Raw genomic sequence first — 16,988 nt, forward strand, 5'->3', positions numbered from 1 at the left:
CCGTAACCACATTTTGCAGCAATAATGAGAATTTAAAACTTATATATAGGGGCCAGTGAAGCAAGAAGATATAGTTTAGAAACATTAATACAGACTTAATATGGGGAAATAGAAATGCAATCATTCAGTCACCTTGTTACAAATATAACAATTTAAAGTTAAGTGAGATTTCAGTATTTAATGGAAAAATCTGATATTTGTTTGGCTGTTTGTTTTGTGTTTTTTTTTTCTTGGTTTTACTTCAAAGCCCAGATCCTGTAATTAAGTAATGAATCAAGAATTTCACATTTCATTATTTTATAAATGAATAGACTTACAGTGTAAAATTCTGCATGAATGAAGTTCAAAAAATGGAAGACAAATGAAAACATGAACATAAAAAGAAGAAAATCTATAGAAACACATAGAGTTGTACATTGCTGGGTTGTTGTTTTTTCAGAGAAACGTGCTCAGAATAAGACTATTCCCATCCAGCTGAAGAGCAAGCAGGAGGAGATAGCTAGAGAGGAAATAAGTCCCGCAGCTTTCCTCTTGCACTCCCTCTCACCAGTCAGTCATTGGGAATGCACCTCACCTGCTTTTTGGCAGCTGCAGGAGAATTGACTGAGACACCTCAGCCACTAGTCTCAGAACTGGATCCAAAGCAGCTCTCTCCCTGGGCATGAAGCCACCTATCCTGTGTTTAGCTATCCAAAAGTAAATGCAAAAGCAGCAAAATGTGGCTTAAATTTTTCCCCTCACCACCACACCCGCCCACCATTCAAAGCTCGTGGAAGATAACGTCCATATGCTAGAGTCCTCCTCCATAGGAAAGCATCCATGGAAGCTCTTTATGGGAGCTGTGAGCACCCAGCTGTTCAGCCATCTCTGCACAACACTCGACAGGTCCCACTCCCCCTTGCCAATGATGCTGTGGAGAAAAGCAACATGAGGGACACTGCACTGGGAAGGGAGACAGATTGGAACTGTGACTGCATTTTCTTGCTCTTGAGTAGCTCTGCTGGGAATAGCTTTATGTCTCTGCTGTAAAGATTTCATATTTGTTTTGCAGTGTGCTGTCACCAGCAGGAACATCTTCATCACAGTTGTACCTCTGCCTCCTCTAAGCAACTGGAATTTTGGGACTGCTTGGAGATGTGCCAGCCTGAGCCCTTCAAGGACACAAGATGGGGGCATGCTCTTGTCTGGATCCCAGATAACCTTCTTGCCACCGGAAAAGCTGAAGCCTTTCTTGACATGGGGAAAACATTGCATTTATTCTTGGGTGAATTTAAGGTCAAAAAAGCATGATCCTGAAAGTGATTAATCTCAAGGAGAGAAAGCAAATTAAGACTTTCCTATTCCTCTTACCTCAACATTTTGTCCCCTTCTTGAATATAGCCCCTTCATAAAGGCTGGAGGGAAGCCTGTCCTTTCTGACTTTTATTGCTATTATTATTATTATTGTTATTACTGTTATTGTTTTTTTCACAGAGAGCAATGCAATAACAAGGTACCACACCAAAGCTCTTACAGTCTATGATACTAGTCCAGAAGGCATGGAAAATCCCCCTTGGGGACCTGATCCTACAATTCATGCAGACCTGTGGAGAACACCCACAATTCAGAGATACAGTAACAACTTTGCATCTCTCTTGATACTAATTTTAAAGTTTTGCTGTTTAAGGTACTCCACAAATGCTTTAACTTCCAAGTACATCCCTACTGGGAGGGGGAAAAGTCATAACAGGAATAGGAACTATGTGCACCTTAAAGGTTCTGAAAACATTTTCTATTTCCTTAGAACACAAGAGAGGTTCTACAATGCATCGCCTGCCCTTCAGTTTCAAAATTAGACCTGATTGCTTTCTTCCAGTGGTGCATGGCATGCTGGTGACATAGGCACAGAACTGCTGGCTGAATCAATGAGGAGCTCTGCATCAGATCAATGCCCCGATATGGTCAGCAGCAGGCACAAACCCATTTCCATGAGTCACCTCCAAGGCTGCAGGTGTTGGAGGCCTGTGGAAAGTTGAATCCTAGCCACTAACAGCTAATGTAATCATGTTGCTTGCTCAGATCTCTTGCTGATAAATGCACCCAGTTACTCCTAACTGTCTCTCTTACAAAATAACACCTCCCAGGACACCTACCTCTTCAATAGTTTTTAACCATGGTGCAGCTGCACAAGAAAATCTATTCATCAATTATAAATCAATTGAGGAAGATAAATCTGCAGTCTGCTTGATTGCCCTTGTTGTCCCTGCAACTCACTGATCCAGCTACAGAAACTTTACAGCCTGCCAGGTCTGTTTATTTATTTATTTATCATATTACTATTATTATTATTGTTAATTATTTAGAGCCTGAAAAGATCATTCCTTCCTTTGCAGAAAATAACTCTTCAGCAGTAATCCATTGGCAAACTGAGATAACCTCTGGTGGGAGAAAGAGAGAGAATGAGAGAAAGGGAGTAAAAGAGAAAGAGAGAAAGAAAGAGAGAGAGAGAAAGAGAAAGAAAGAAAGAGAGAGAGAAAGAGAAAGAGAAAGAGAAAGAGAAAGAGAAAGAGAAAGAGAAAGAGAAAGAGAAAGAGAAAGAGAAAGAGAAAGAGAAAGAGAAAGAGAAAGAGAAAGAGAAAGAGAAAGACTATGTATTCCACAAATGGCAATGAAAGTGTGGTGGGCCAGATGTAGCTGCAGCCTCTAGCTACAGATCTCCCTCTGTGATTGCAGGGGACTTCTTTAAATAGGTAGCTATTCCTGAGAAAGAGCTCCACTCCTCCTCTCCAGTTTATGCTGTCAGTCCCCAACCCTCTCCTTCCAAGCAAAGATTTGTGTTGCGAGAAGCTGCTTTTAGCAAGTAAAGTGTTTGGGAAAGTTTATTTCAAAAAGAAGGATTAGGCATGCTTGTTGCTCCATGGTGAGAATAAAAAGAACACAACTGCCTGGTTGAGGAGGAGTACAGATGGGCTGGAAATGTTAGAAACACTAGGAAGGACCTAGGGAAAATACATCCATTCTCCAAGAAACATAGCTGTATTTATGATCAGTGGAAATGATGGAGGGGAAATTACACTATTGAACTGAATAATAATTATAATAATAGTTATTATTATTATTAACAAAAATAATAATAACAATGAACTCCAGAGGGGGGAGATTTTTTTGTCCTTCCCTGCTGAAACAGCTTTGCAGATACTTTTTTCCTTCTTTATTAAACTAATCACTGTGAATATCACAGTATTCTAGTATTCCTGGAGCAAAACAAGTGGCAGGACAAATGGATGTTTTGCTTTTTTTTTTTTTTTCTTTTTGGTGTTGAGTGTTCCAAGGTGACTAAATTTGCCTTGTTGAGCCTTGTAAAATCCTGACTTAATCATGTAAACTTCTGTGTAAGCAAAATAGATGAAACTTCAAAGGGTCAAAAACCCTTTAGGGATTTGCGAGGAGACGCCAGCAATAGATTCTAATCTGCCTCCAGAATCCTGGCTGTATTTGTCCAAGGAACTGGTACCAGCAAACTCTCGAAGGTAGAGATAGTGGGTTGATTCAGCCTTTATCCCCTTAGAGAGTATTGGCTTTGTGAGGCTCTAGGCAGCACTTCAACGCCAGGGGATCTTGCCCAAACCCTCTAAAAATGAAGTACAGGAGTAATTTGAGATAATGACTTTGTAACAGGCTTGGGCAGACCTTGGACAGAAGAAGTGAGAGATGTTATCACCCCAGCATTCCTCTTAAAATGCAGTTTTTCCCCCTGCTTATTCCCAGTTAGTCAAAGCTACATTAACATTCCATCCAGGGCTGCTAAACAGAATCTTAATTAGTCCTGATACTCTTGTGCAAGGGGTTTATTCATTGCACTCTTAACTAATGGTTGCTGTCAGAGTATTTTTTTTTCTTCTTTGGGTTCTTTGGGGATATCGTGTTCTGCTGCAAAGCATGACAGAAATGTAATGTGCATAAAAAAAAAAAAAAAAAAAAAAGCTTGCAGATCAGAAATCTTGAGACTGAGGCTGACTCCAGCCCTGTCTAATAGTGAGACATTGTTAAGACTAATGAGAATAACTTCACCAACAGAAATTCCTGCAATATATTTATCTTAAATTTTAATAGAACACGATCTCTCTTGCCTTTAAAAAAAAAAAAAAAAATTCCCCGTGACAGAAAACATTACAAACTTGTTAGTATTTTGAAGCAGTTCACGCAAATCTCACTAAATTTGCAGCCCTCCTATTTTGCATTAGCCACCCGTGGCTCCGTGTTTAATGAGAGATTCTGTAGGTGGAGAAGAACTAACAAGTTACTAAACGGCCGGTTGCTCCGGCAGGACCTTCCTCGCTGCGTTATTTTGTATTTATAACCCGGCTTCGCAGCCATTCTTCCCTCTGCCCGCCGCTCTCCCCCCAAGCACCCAGGTTCGGGTTTACACGCATACGTTCACGCCGGTCTCTCTCCGTCACACGCCAATTAGGACTCGCTCCGATGTCTGCAAGGTGAAACCTGGGTGCCTGTAAGCACGGGATTCACACGAACCGTATCCTGGGAGCGTCCCTCAAGGTTATTTATTCGGGGCCGAATCATGACCATAAACCGCCGGGACAGACGACACTAAAAAAATCAGAAATGTAGCAGGGGTGACTCGCCATCCGCGCTGAATTCAAGAGACTGTTTCGTTTATCAGCCGCGGCAGAAGTAGTTATTTGCCTGTAAATCTACGTTCAGCTACACCGGTCGCGGAAACAGATTTATAAGACTATAAATTACCGTTTCTTTCTTTCGGGCTGGGGGAAGGAGATGAAGAAGGGGGAGGGGGGGAAAAAGGTGTTTTTTGGAAATAGGAGGTCCATGTTTCGTAGCTAGTGCTCAACCTTGTTTAAGGCTCCTTCCCATAAGCTTGCGTAACATTGATTACTCACAAAGAGTTCACAATAACTATCATGTAGCTAAACTAATTGAGACAATCATGCTAAGTTATAGTCAGTCTAAAAGGTACCATTGATGTGGTAATGCCTATAGAAAGTCAGACATGCGACTCACTACCATTTAATTGCTCCTTTAAACCTGTTATTACAATGTTAACTGGCTTAAGTATATATTGCTGCCTTTTATTGCCTTGATGTGACAAATTAAAACATACACTGTGGAAGCGGCATTCATTTGCGGAAAGAGTTGCAGGAAAAAGGGAGCCGGGCGATGTCAAACCTGTCAGGATGAATTAATTTTCAAACTTGCATTTTGCACTGCAATTCCCACTGCAGTTTTGCTGCACGGGGGAAAGATTTTATATATAAAACATATGCCTATTATATATATTAGATGCACATATTCCATCTCACGCGTGTCTGCCGTAAAAAGAGCCTCACTGCGCTAAAAACGAAAAGTGCTCTTTGGCTCCGAAGCCTCGTCTGATGCTAAATGAAGTGGAGGTCTGGAAGAAAACCGAGGGGAGCGGGTTGGGGGCAATGGTGAAGTTTTTACCTCGGCTCAGAACCACATGCACGTGTGGTAGAGGGCTGTGGGGGCTTTTCAATGCTTAACTCACCCTTGGCTGCCAGGTCCTGGGGGGTTACCCCCTCCCTAAACCTGGGAACCAGGCAGCAGACATGGTCCCTGCGGACTTCCCTTCATGACGGAGCTCTGTTGAGCTCCCGCAAGGAAGGAAAAAAAAAAAAAAAAAAAAAAAAAAAAAAAAAGATAATTTCTTGCTTCCTCATCCCCAGGGCTAAGCCAGGCTCAGGATCATTTAAGCGCGCACGGCTGCTCCTCGCCCGCTCCGAGAAGCGGAGCGGAGCCAGCCCCACGCTGCTGCCCCGCTGCCCTCCGCGCATCCTACGTGGGCTGGGCGGGGGGGGCTCCGCGGGCTCCAGGTAAGCTTTCCCTATTCACTTGCCTACGCGATCGTGAAAGCACCGAGAACTCCGCTAAACACGAAATACTCGACCCTTTCCTTTGCCTCGCTCTCTCTCTCTTTTTTTTTTTTTTTTTTTTTTTTTTTTTTTTTCCCTCCTCTTCCCTCCATCGCTCGCGAGAAGATGTCAGGGGGTTAAAATGTCCTGTTCACCCTCTCCCTTGATCTCCGGGAGAGAGGTAAAAGTTGCTGGCACCTTTATGGGACTCAGACCTGCTGCGGCTGCTAGAAGCGTCGGCCCCAGCTAACTTTGATCAGCCTTATTCATCCCAGCTGCGCTCTATTTGTTTGTCATTTCGCCCTTTTCCTCCTAGAATCGTTATTTATAGTCTGAAAAGTGAAACGCGGCGCGATTTGCCTTTATATGGACACTTCTGCCAACGGGGGTGGGGTGGGGAGACACCTTCCCCCCGCGAGAGGGACTACCAAAAGAGAGGGAAAAAACCTCTGTCTCAAACATTATCAAATCAGCTTTGAATTCATTACTCCAGAGCATTAACTAATTACCAGATCAGAGAGAAGCAAAAATAAATATTCCTTTAAATAAGTGAAGGTAATTATAACCCTGTTGTTGACACTAACGATTAATAATTGATCAGAAGTTATACACAATAAATTGCCAATTTATCTCCCCATAAAAATGCACATACTTTTTATTTATTTTTTTCTTTCCCTTGGACGGTTTTTAAGAGCCCGAGCAGTGATAGTATCCGCACGGAGAGCACGAAGGTTTTTTTTTCTTCTTTTCCTCGCAAATATGTGCTCTTTTGAAATCCCCCGTCATGTATGACACAAGCCCGGGTAGAGCAGAAGTGACTTTTGCAGCCGGCCTGCGCTCCTGCCTTTCTTTCCGAGGAGGGCCGGGCCCAGGTGCCAGCCCTCTTGTCTTTCCTTTGGGTCCCCAAATCCCGGACGGAGCAAAGTGAGGGGCGCGGCTCAGCAGCCACACGGTGCCTGCCCCGAGTCGCTCCGTCCCTTGCTTTTACTAAGGGAAAATACCGTCGGCTCGGCCGGGATTAGACGTAAAAAGGTGACATTCCCCTGTGACTCTAGGCTGGGGAGGAGGGACTGGGGGGAGGGGGGGAACACGGGTCCAGGCTGCAGGAGTCCCGCTATTCCTCCGGCCAGGGTGCTCGCAGGTGAAGCGCTCCTGCCTCCAGAGACCCTCGCAGCTGCTTCTCTGCCATTGGGTGCCCTGCCAGCCGTACTTCTCCTCTCCGGTTTTAATAAAGACTCTGCTTCAGGGTCACCGAGTAATTGTCAGGGATTAGATGCATGGATGCTTTGAATATTCACCAAGGATCCCTTTGTTTCTTAACTTTTTTTTTTTTTTTTTTTTTCATTTTCTTTTATTTCTTTAAAAGCCAGGAACATACCTGAGTTATAAATTACTGTATTAAAAAAAGGGGGGGGGGAATTCATATTATTTAATGTGCAGCACTACTATTTTATATATATATATACAAACACACCACTATTATTCAATTCCTACACTGCAAAGACTCTTTTCGAGTAGTTGGATCGTGAGAAGCTTGCCCAAGTACTCGGGAAATGTCTGAACACAGAAAGCAACAAACAGACCTTAATGAAAATTCCCTTTCTCTCTCTCTCTATCCCTCTTATTTATTTATTTATTTATTTATTTATTTATTTCCCTTCAAAAAGTTAATAAACGATAAAATCCTTCCGGTATTGATTACATCCCCGCGAAGGTTTCTCAGTGGCTCGGTGAGTCTGAACTGCCTCTAAGTGAGATGTAACATGTGAGGCAGAAACTTCCAGTGGCGAGAAGGCTTTTCTCTTTTCTTTTTCTTTTTCTTTTTCTTTTTCTTTTTCTTTTTCTTTTTCTTTTTCTTTTTCTTTTTCTTTTTCTTTTTCTTTTTCTTTTTCTTTTTCTTTTTCTTTTTCTTTTTCTTTTTCTTTTTCTTTTTCTTTTTCTGAGGTTGGGCATGGAGGGGCCGCGGCCGGAGAGGACTGCCCTGGTCCCGGCTTTCTCCCGCTCCCCGTATTTGACATTGGTGGGGAGGGTTCCGCCAGGTAGCTTGGATTAAAAGATGCACCTTTCAATTTGTTTCTTCACCTGAAAAATCACCTTTCTCCCTAAAACCTCAAGATCTCTTCTAAGAATGGACGCTGGGGAAGGTCGTCCTCTTTTTCTTTTGTTGTTGTTACTGTTTTCATTATCATTCCTGTTATTTCTGCAGCCGCCCATTGCGCTTTATATTAGTTAATTCCCCTTATCCCGTTCCCTTTCAACCGGGAACTCATGTCCAGGAGCAATTCCCACGTCATTTCGTCTGTCCGCTACTGGCCTGGGCTAAATGCTACCTCCGTTCCCATCCATCCCTTCCCCCTGTCTCTAGCCAAACAAAGGTGGGTGACGCTTTTTTCCACTCTCAAAAGCAGTTGGTGAGCAGCTTTCCTGAAACAATAACTCTGTTATTGAGAACAAATGTTGACATTCGCAGGGAGCGAGGCAAAACGCAGCCCAGGAAGTGCAAAGTGGAAAGCGACCCTCTTCCTATCTGGCGACAGCGCCAATTCCTCGGGGATCCCACCTGAGATTAAAGCCTGAATTTCAATAAATCAGCTCTAATGAAACCTCTGGCCCCGCAGAAGGGAGGGTTTGTCTTTCCCGCTCCGAAACGAGGGGAGGGGATGGGGGAAGAAGGAATAAATATAGAAAGGGGTGTGAGATTTTAATCCCAGCGGGTTGATTGGCATTGTTATGAAATAAACTGCACACAAAGTGATGTATTTTATCGTTCATGACTCTTTCTTGCTATCCTGAAATAAACACATTGTTTGTGCCAACAATTTAACAGGGCTACACTTTCCTCCTGCTTTCAATTTTGATTATTAAACCTCAAATGACGTTGAATATGCAGTTCTTGCCCATTAATCTCTGTTTTTTTGTTTTGTTTTGTTTTTTTTTTTTGTTTGTTTGTTTGTTTGTTTTTTTAAATAAAAAAATAAAAAATAAAAGGTTTATTTGCCAAATCATTTGGGTGTCGCCCATCTGTATCCATGAACCACTCGTGAATTTCTCAGAGGATGAGAGAAGTCCATTGGGTTTTACATACATAGTGAATATTTAAAAGCGAGTTTTCCAAGTCTTTCTACTTTTCTTTCCAGAAAGAAATCCAGGTCTAAATACTAGCAAGGGTGGGTAAATTATGGAAATCTTTTATAAGTCTTCGGGCGTATAAACATCAAAGGAATGTCGTTAGCCTTTTTAAATCTCTGGCACAGCTTTTGGTTTTTACCAATTGAAATGTACACGTTGTGTCCAACAGAGACCTGGAACATAAAATGTGGGTGGTGGGGGTGGATGAAGTAGGAGGCAGAGTGAAAAAGAGAAATTTCAGGCATCTCACCTAACTTAAAAAGTTCCTCTGTAAAATCTTCCCAAACTGCACATAAAAGACGGTTTGAGTATTATTAAAGTAAATATTTGCATTTACATCATGCACTAAATAGGAGGGAAAAAAATGAATTACTTTTTAGCTGGTATCTAATTGTACTGCACACAGACAGAATGACATTTTATCTCAATTTAAAACAGGATGTTTTAGAAGCAGGGAAGTATCATTCAATGATATGAGAAGATGAGTAGGCCTCCAGCTGTAAAGATCTTCAGTGTTTTATATTTAGCTAGATGGATCCCAGAGTTCTCCAGAATTACAATATTAATTTCTGCCCTATCAGCTGAAAAACACATGCATTTTCTCAATCATTTGGACAACTTTATAGGGGTAAAATATGATTGGGGGGGGGGGGGGGGGGGCAGGGTGGTGATGGGGAGATGGATCATGGGGATTGTGTATATGTATTTAAGAAACACTGCTTCCTTTCCTCCTGTTTAATATGAACACAACATATTTCCTGACTCCAGACTAGCATGGCTCTTTATCCAGTTAACATTCCCAAGGCTGATGCCTCAAGTATCTAAGATCACTTTCAAATGCCCTTTCTAACAAGACCTGAGCAAGAGGCCACTAATTTTCAGTGAACAAAAAGCCACTGGAGAGAGATCCGTTTGTCAATATCAACTGGTCCAGCAATTTCCCATCTTCAGACACATCGGCCTATCTGAGCTGGCAGATGTTTAGACAAGATTTTATAAATTGTTCAATATCAGACCATAATGAACCCCAACTGACCATTCCAAAGCAGCTAAAAGCATTCAGGATCTCCCCTGCTGGGATCTAATAATGCTCTCACGCTGGAACATTATTAATCATGGAATAAAATAGATGAGCCTCTTGAAAAATAAGTGTATGATTGATTAAAGGGCAATCTAAGAAGCTATTATTCTTGTTTTATAACCGTACGTTATATTCACTCAATTTATCTTTTGGGGAAAATAAATGATTGTTCGTTTCTTTTCTGAAATTATATTATATGAGGATTCCCATTATTTTACTGAAAATTAAAATGATTAGTTAGCTGATCTTATGAGTCCAATCAAGGTGGATTTCTTATGTGACTATTAAATTAAAATATGATTCACTGATATAAACAAAAAAGGGAAAAGGTTATTAAAAAGCAGGAATTGGACTTTTTTCTCTTCATGTTTTTGTGTTCGCTTGCTTTAGCTAGAAGCAAAAACAAATAAATTAGAAATAAGCTGCATCTGATTATGATACTTTTTTTCTCCCTAGAAATAGTGAATTTAAAGCATGTTAACTCTAATAAAGAGCTACATCACACCCAACATAAATAGTTTATAAGAAACATGCCTGTATTCACTTCACTCTCTCTACACATTTGCATGTATGTATACAAATACGTACTTGCACACATGTGAGTATTTAAACCTTCAGTATAACGGAACAACCCAGAAGGAATTAATTTATGCAAAGCACATCTTTATGTAAAGCATATCTTTATATTGCTTACTCATTTTATAACCAAAGCTGTACTAGTGAAATTATAACTTTCATCATCTTCTGCATAGTAGATTATTATTTTGGGGAAAATGAACGAAAAACACCATATTGTTGCAGACTAGTCTGTTTTTATTTACAATTAGAGATATAAATTAGTAAAGAATTCTCATTAAACAACCAAAGATTGTATAACCATCAACGTTTCAAATAAAAACCAGGCAAAATTTATTTACAAAAAGTTTAGATTCCATTGCAATACAACTTGCATAAATTACTAGAAGCTTTATATCATTACAAAAATAAATATCAAATTTGTTTCCACTTTTTAAGGACTCATGTTCTCCAATCACGTCTTTATTATCTCTACAGTATACATCTTTTACAAATAAATTTTACAATAAATCCTATCACACCTATCGAATATATACCGTGGCAATGAAGTGATCAATTCAAGATATCCTGAGAAAAACAGATCTGTTTTCGAAAGTCACACATACATTGGGGAAACTATACTATACCAGAAAACTCACGTTATGTCCAACAAAATTCTGGTTTAATAATTAGAGTCTGAAGATTTAATAGTGCTCTGTGGTCTTCTTTTTTACAGTGGCACAAGATGTGATCCAGATTTAGAGATTTGTTATATATATTAGCTCGGGGAGAGATGATGGCTTGCTGACTTTTTTCAAAGCAATTGTGACACCTACCTGTGGACCAAGGAAAAAACCAGATCATCCAAAAGTCTTTCAATTACACACTAACACCATTAAATTGAAGAGATTTTTTTTTTTTTTTTAAGTAAAATTCTTTTTCATCTAATTTATCTTAGCAAAAGAATTAGTTGGAAAAATATCGACAAGGCAATTTTTGATGTTGTTTATTTAGCCCTAGATAATGAAGGTATTAAGACTGCCATTGATAGTCAGGCGAGGGGCAATTCATAGATAACACACCCTGCTTAAGATGCATGTCGATCTCTAATAATTCTCCCTTTTTATTTCAAATATATGGTCACCGCGGGAAACCTCACTTAAAATGTGCAATTACAGCACTGCCACGTGAGCACACGCACTTTGTTTTTAAACAACAATACCTTCAAGAATATTTTTTTAAAGCTCTCTTTCCATAACATTTAAACAGTCCTTAAGGCTTTGCCTCACACAAGCAAAGAGTATGGGAGGTGAGGGAACTGTCTAACCTGACTTTAAAATGAAGACTAACACGAGAAAGAAAGGCTGTAATGAGAGGCTTAAAAATAACAGAAAAGAGTGTCTTACTTTGTAATCAGAGCCTTATGTAATGAAGCAAGAAATTAATGTTAAGCAAGTCTAGATCTGTGCACTCTTAGACCTGATGCCAAATGATCAGCGTAACAGAAAATGCTCTCACTTACTTGCATTGCTGTGTGATTGCACTTCTATAGGTATGGTTGTACTCCTACTGTGCAGACTTCAGTGGGATCTGTCAAAATATAACCGTCAGTTAGTCACAGGACACAGCTAGCTAACTAGATTATACACTTTGTGTACATCCCAACTCTCACTGAAGCAGAATTCATAGCTAAGTCCTTTAAAAGACTGGACAATATTCTATAATTGCCCTTATATTGATTATTATTATTTTTTTTTTAAGAATAAGATGACGATTATATTAGCGTAAAACTTTTTTTTTTAAAAAGAAAAAGCGTTAAAAATGTCATGCTCCACATAATTTCATGTCCAAGGTTAGCAATTATCCAAACCCAAAGCTGCAAAAACCGTGAGAATACTGGCAACAAAGAGAGCAAAACCAGTTTGTCAGAAAAAAAAATATATATATTAAAGGTAATGACAACAGTGCTCTCTGGATACCTTTGTATTTAGTTTTCCTTTTAAAATGGCATTAAAAGCTGTGTCTGCAGTGTGCAGGAGTGATCTAAAAGTCGTGTTTTAAATTTCCTCTCTGTGTTCCTAAAGGCAAGTATTGATAGGATGATGACATGCAATTTTTAATCCCCAGATTACACTATTGCCCATCTTCAGTATGCGGCCAGTGGCAATGATGACAGTGTGCTCAGTGTTTTGTCCAGAGAAGGTTTCAATATTTACAGTGTATAAGGGATTCACACTGGCCAAGGACGGGGGATGAGGTGGAAGGGGGGAAAAAGTGGTAAAAATAAGTCACCTACCTTTCTTTGAGTCATAACTAGAGGGCCTGTAATGCTGTTCTAGCTGGTTAGTGATCGTTTTCAAAGAGTCACTGCTCTGCTTATGAACAGAGCTGGCATTTAAGACAGTCTGACTTAGTCCCTCGTTTGAAGCCACTGCTGCCGAGTTGTATCTCAGGATTCCCTGGCTCTGGAGAGCGTTAAAGTTCCCATAGTTTGTATAATTGCTATAAAAAGGTGAGGTGTAATAAATATGCCTCCCCAGGAGGGAGGAGGGCGAGTAGGCAGCGCTGTGCGGGGCGGAGGCGGGGGTGGCCGAGGACAACGCCGCTGGCTGGCAGCCTTGGCCCAGGTTCTGGCTCTTGAGGTCCGAGGTAGCGATTTCGGCCAGCGACCAGAGCTTGGGCTTGCTGGCCGGCGTCGGGGGCCCGGGGGAGGCGCGGCCGCCCAGCGCCGCCTTGCTGGCGCTGCGGGCGGCGTCGGCGTGCGGGTGGCCGAGCAGCGGGGCCTCCACGGCGGCCAGCGGCGAGGAGGTGGCGGGCTTGGCCGGCGGGTCGCGCTCCCCGCCGCCGCCGTCGTCCTCCTCGATGTCCTCCTCGTCGTCCTCGTCCTCCTCGTCGTCGTCCTCCTCCTCCTCCTCGACGTCCTCGTACTTGTCCTTGCACTCCGAGCCCGACTCGCAGAGGGGGTCGCCGGCTCGGCAGGGCAGCTTCTCGCCGTCCGACTCGGCGGAGCAGGAGTGGTCCGTCAGCGAGTCGACGTGCAAGCTGATCCCTGCGAGGGTCGGCGGGCACAGAAAGACACAGTCAGGGGGGGGCGGGAGGGAAGGAAGGAAGAGAGGCAGCGGCCGAGAAACGAGCCGCCGCGGCCTCGCCGTGCCACTGCCATCTCTCCCGTCCCCACGGGCTGGCTCTGCCGCGGCGCCCCCCGCCGCCCCGCCGGCCCCCCGCGTCCCCACCGGCCGCCCCCAGCGCTCCCCGGCCGCCGCCAGCAAGCGGAGACCGCGGAAGCCCTGTTGGACGGGACAGGACGCGTTTTGGGGGAGCCTCTGTTAAACGCCCGCACGCCCCCCCCCACCCATCTGCCAGCTTTCGGGGGGACGCGATGGGATGGGACGGGACAGGAGGGGGCCACCCCGCCGCCGCCGGGCGCCCGCCGTCACCCCGCGCCCACCTTCATCCTCCGCGGAGGTTTCGTTGCTCTCGGGCATCTTCTCGGGACTCTCCTCTTTACTCCTCGCCCCGTCGCCTTCGTCGTCATCCTCGTCCTCGCTCTTGTTCCGCGGGGCCCAGGTCATCTTGTTCTCCTTCTTGAGCCGCCGGCGGGCGTTGGCGAACCAGGTGGAGACCTGGGTGAGGGTCATCTTGGTGATGATGGCCAGCATGATCTTCTCGCCCTTGGTGGGGTAGGGGTTCTTGCGGTGCTCCTGCAGCCAGGCCTTCAGCGTGGCCGTGGCGTCGCGGGTGGCGTTTTTCCTGTACGCGGGGTCGTTGAGCTGGTAGGGGTAGGCAGGGCTGCCGTACGGGTGGTAGCTGATGGCTCCGGTCATCCCTGTCGTATGGGCGTCGTAAGGGGAGCCCTGGACAGAAAAAAAACGGTGGGGTTGGCAATTTGTTACTGCTGATAGCCATTAGTAAGTTGTCAGGGCGAGCTCGGCGGTTTTATTTGTATTTCCCCTGGACGGTGTCTTGTATCCATATTCTATGAGGGGGAGAAGCAGCACCCAAAGGCCATTCAGTTGTGACCCCCCCATCCCACCCCCCATTCCTCCGCCCAACGCATAGGCACGGGCACACACTTAAAACCGGCGATGTTATAATCCTTCTGACTAATTTCAGCTCCTTGTAATTGAATATTTCCCAATATCGTTTTTGAACCGCGCAGACATTTTAAAGGCCCTACAGGTAGTGTCTTGATATCTACATTTCTCTCAGAGGTTCAAAAGATGTTTCCTTTTTTGCTATAGAAAATACAACAAAGCCGCCACTTAGCAATTCACTGCACTAATGCATTGCAAATCCAATTTGCAAATCAGAAGATATGCACCGTTTCGAATTGTTCAAATGCGATGTAATTAGCATTTTAATTCGTCCTTTAACGTTTAAATTGCGCTTATTTAAGTCTGCATAATGCAAGAAAAGTTAAAGATATCACTAAGGAACTCGCTAACTTTCCGCACGTCTCTGAACCCCGTAGATCGGCGACTCGCAGGCGCACCGTCACCCAATACCCCGCACAGTTCACAACCTCGCTGCAACTTCCAGCCACTCGCCTACTGCTTCTCAACAGGAAAAACAAACGAGCGAGCTGCTCAGATCTTTTATACTACCCAGAATAAAGACTGCATGACAATTTATGTACCGCATTTTACGAACAGAAAGTAGTTTCCCTGTCACTTTGCAGGGAGAGCAAACTACCCTGCTGCCATCCCCTCCTAGGACCTCGACAGCGGCTCCGGTCTTAAATTCCGGGTACAGGTCTTTGTGTGTGCGGACTAGATATGTGTCTGATTCTGCGTGTATATGTTTATAAAACTATATAACCATCTAGACGTGCAGTTTATTTTTATAGTTTATGGTTTTATTTATATAGTTTATGCACACGCAATTGCAAATGCTCCCTTTAATTAATGAGAAGAAAGTGAAATCCGAAACTGCGGCCACCACAACCATCTTGGGCTTAAGCGAAGCTCACAGATCGCAAACAGATGCTCCTTTTCATTCCCAAAATCCAGTTAAACCATTAGCACAAAACACACTGAAAGTAAATAAAACCACAAGAGGATAAAGCCCGCAGCGCCTCTAAACACCGACTTAAAAAGAGAGAGGGGGGAAAAGAGAAAAAAAAAAAAAAAAAAAAAAGGAAAAAGAAAAAGAAAAAGAAAGAAAAGAAACCGTCCCCTATCCTACCACAGCGAAAAGAGGAAAAAAAAAAAAAAAAAAGGAAAAAGCGGAGGGTGTGTGGAGGGGAAGGGGCCGGGGGGGGGTGGAATGAAAGCCTGCAGCCCAACTGACTGAGAAAGCCGTATTTCTTTAATCAGGGCTCCCGCACGGCTCCGGGAACCGCGGGGCGAGCCCGGGTCCCAGGCCCGGCGGCACTGCGCTCGGCCGGGGCGCGCAGCGAGGCAGCTCCCCCGGCCCCGGCCCCGCTCGGCCCCAGCCCGGTCCCGCTCTGCCCGGCACTGCTCAGCTCCGCACAGCCCCGGCCACGGTGGGGGGCTGGCAGCGCGGAGGCGGCGGTGCTAGTGCGGGGCCTCCGGCCGGCTGTGTCGGGGACTGATGGCGAGTGTGTGAGGAGAGAGGCTGAAGATGATGAGGATGAGAATGCAGATGCTAATGAAGAAGGAGAGGGGTTCTCTTCGGTAGTTACCATGTAGGAGGGGAATCCCGTGGCGGGGTCTGTGGAGTACTGGAGCGGGCTGGTGAAGCCTGTGGCCGCCGCCTGGGCGGTGAAAGCTGCCGATCCCGGGTAAGGGCTGAACGCCGATCCCGACGAAGACCTGGCCAGCTCCTCGCTCCTGGGGGCCGCCAGCGCCGACGCCCCGTACGCCGGGCAGGAGTACAGAGCCAGCGAGCCGGGGGGCTGGTAGAGGTAACCCTGAGGATAGGACATGGCTTGCACTGGCGTGCACAGGAGCAGGGAGGGGGCGAGGGTGACCGGCCCTGCTGCTGCCGCTGCTCCTGGCGCTGCTTTCGTGCTTTCTCTCTCCCTCTCTCCCGCCCTCTCTCTCTCTCTCTCTCCCTCTCTCTCTCTCTCTCTCTCTCCCCGGTTGGCTCTGTGCAGTTATGTAGAGAATCAGAATTGTTATATGCTCCCCCCCATGCGCACCCGCTCAGAATAAAAACAAACAGAAGGGAAAAAAAAAAAAAAAAAAAGAACACCCCCACTCAAAAAAAGAAAAAAAAAAAAAAGGAAAATAAATCGAACGGTCAGAAATCTAACCGGGAGGGGAAGGGCATCTGGGAGAGACGGAAGAGGAGAGGGTTAATAAAGAGAGAGAGAGAGAGAGAAAGGGAGAGAAACAGAATGGGAGAGAGGGAGAAAGAGAGAGAGAGAGAGAGAG

General features: G+C 44.3%; 1 protein-coding gene across 1 annotated transcript; it reads right to left on the minus strand.

The window, feature by feature from the left end:
- Positions 1 to 10,999: 10,999 nt before the first annotated feature.
- IRX2 (iroquois homeobox 2) lies at positions 11,000 to 16,537 on the minus strand. Its single transcript, XM_032182336.1, has 5 exons — positions 16,295 to 16,537; positions 14,099 to 14,504; positions 12,947 to 13,699; positions 12,173 to 12,240; positions 11,000 to 11,486 (listed from the first exon to the last, which is right to left on the minus strand). Exons 1-4 carry the CDS (start codon positions 16,535 to 16,537, stop codon positions 12,197 to 12,199), a joined length of 1,446 nt encoding a protein of 481 aa, XP_032038227.1. The 3' UTR covers positions 11,000 to 11,486; positions 12,173 to 12,196.
- Positions 16,538 to 16,988: the final 451 nt, after the last annotated feature.

This window comes from Aythya fuligula, chromosome 2 (genome assembly GCF_009819795.1).
Source record: "Aythya fuligula isolate bAytFul2 chromosome 2, bAytFul2.pri, whole genome shotgun sequence".
NCBI lineage: Eukaryota > Metazoa > Chordata > Aves > Anseriformes > Anatidae > Aythya > Aythya fuligula.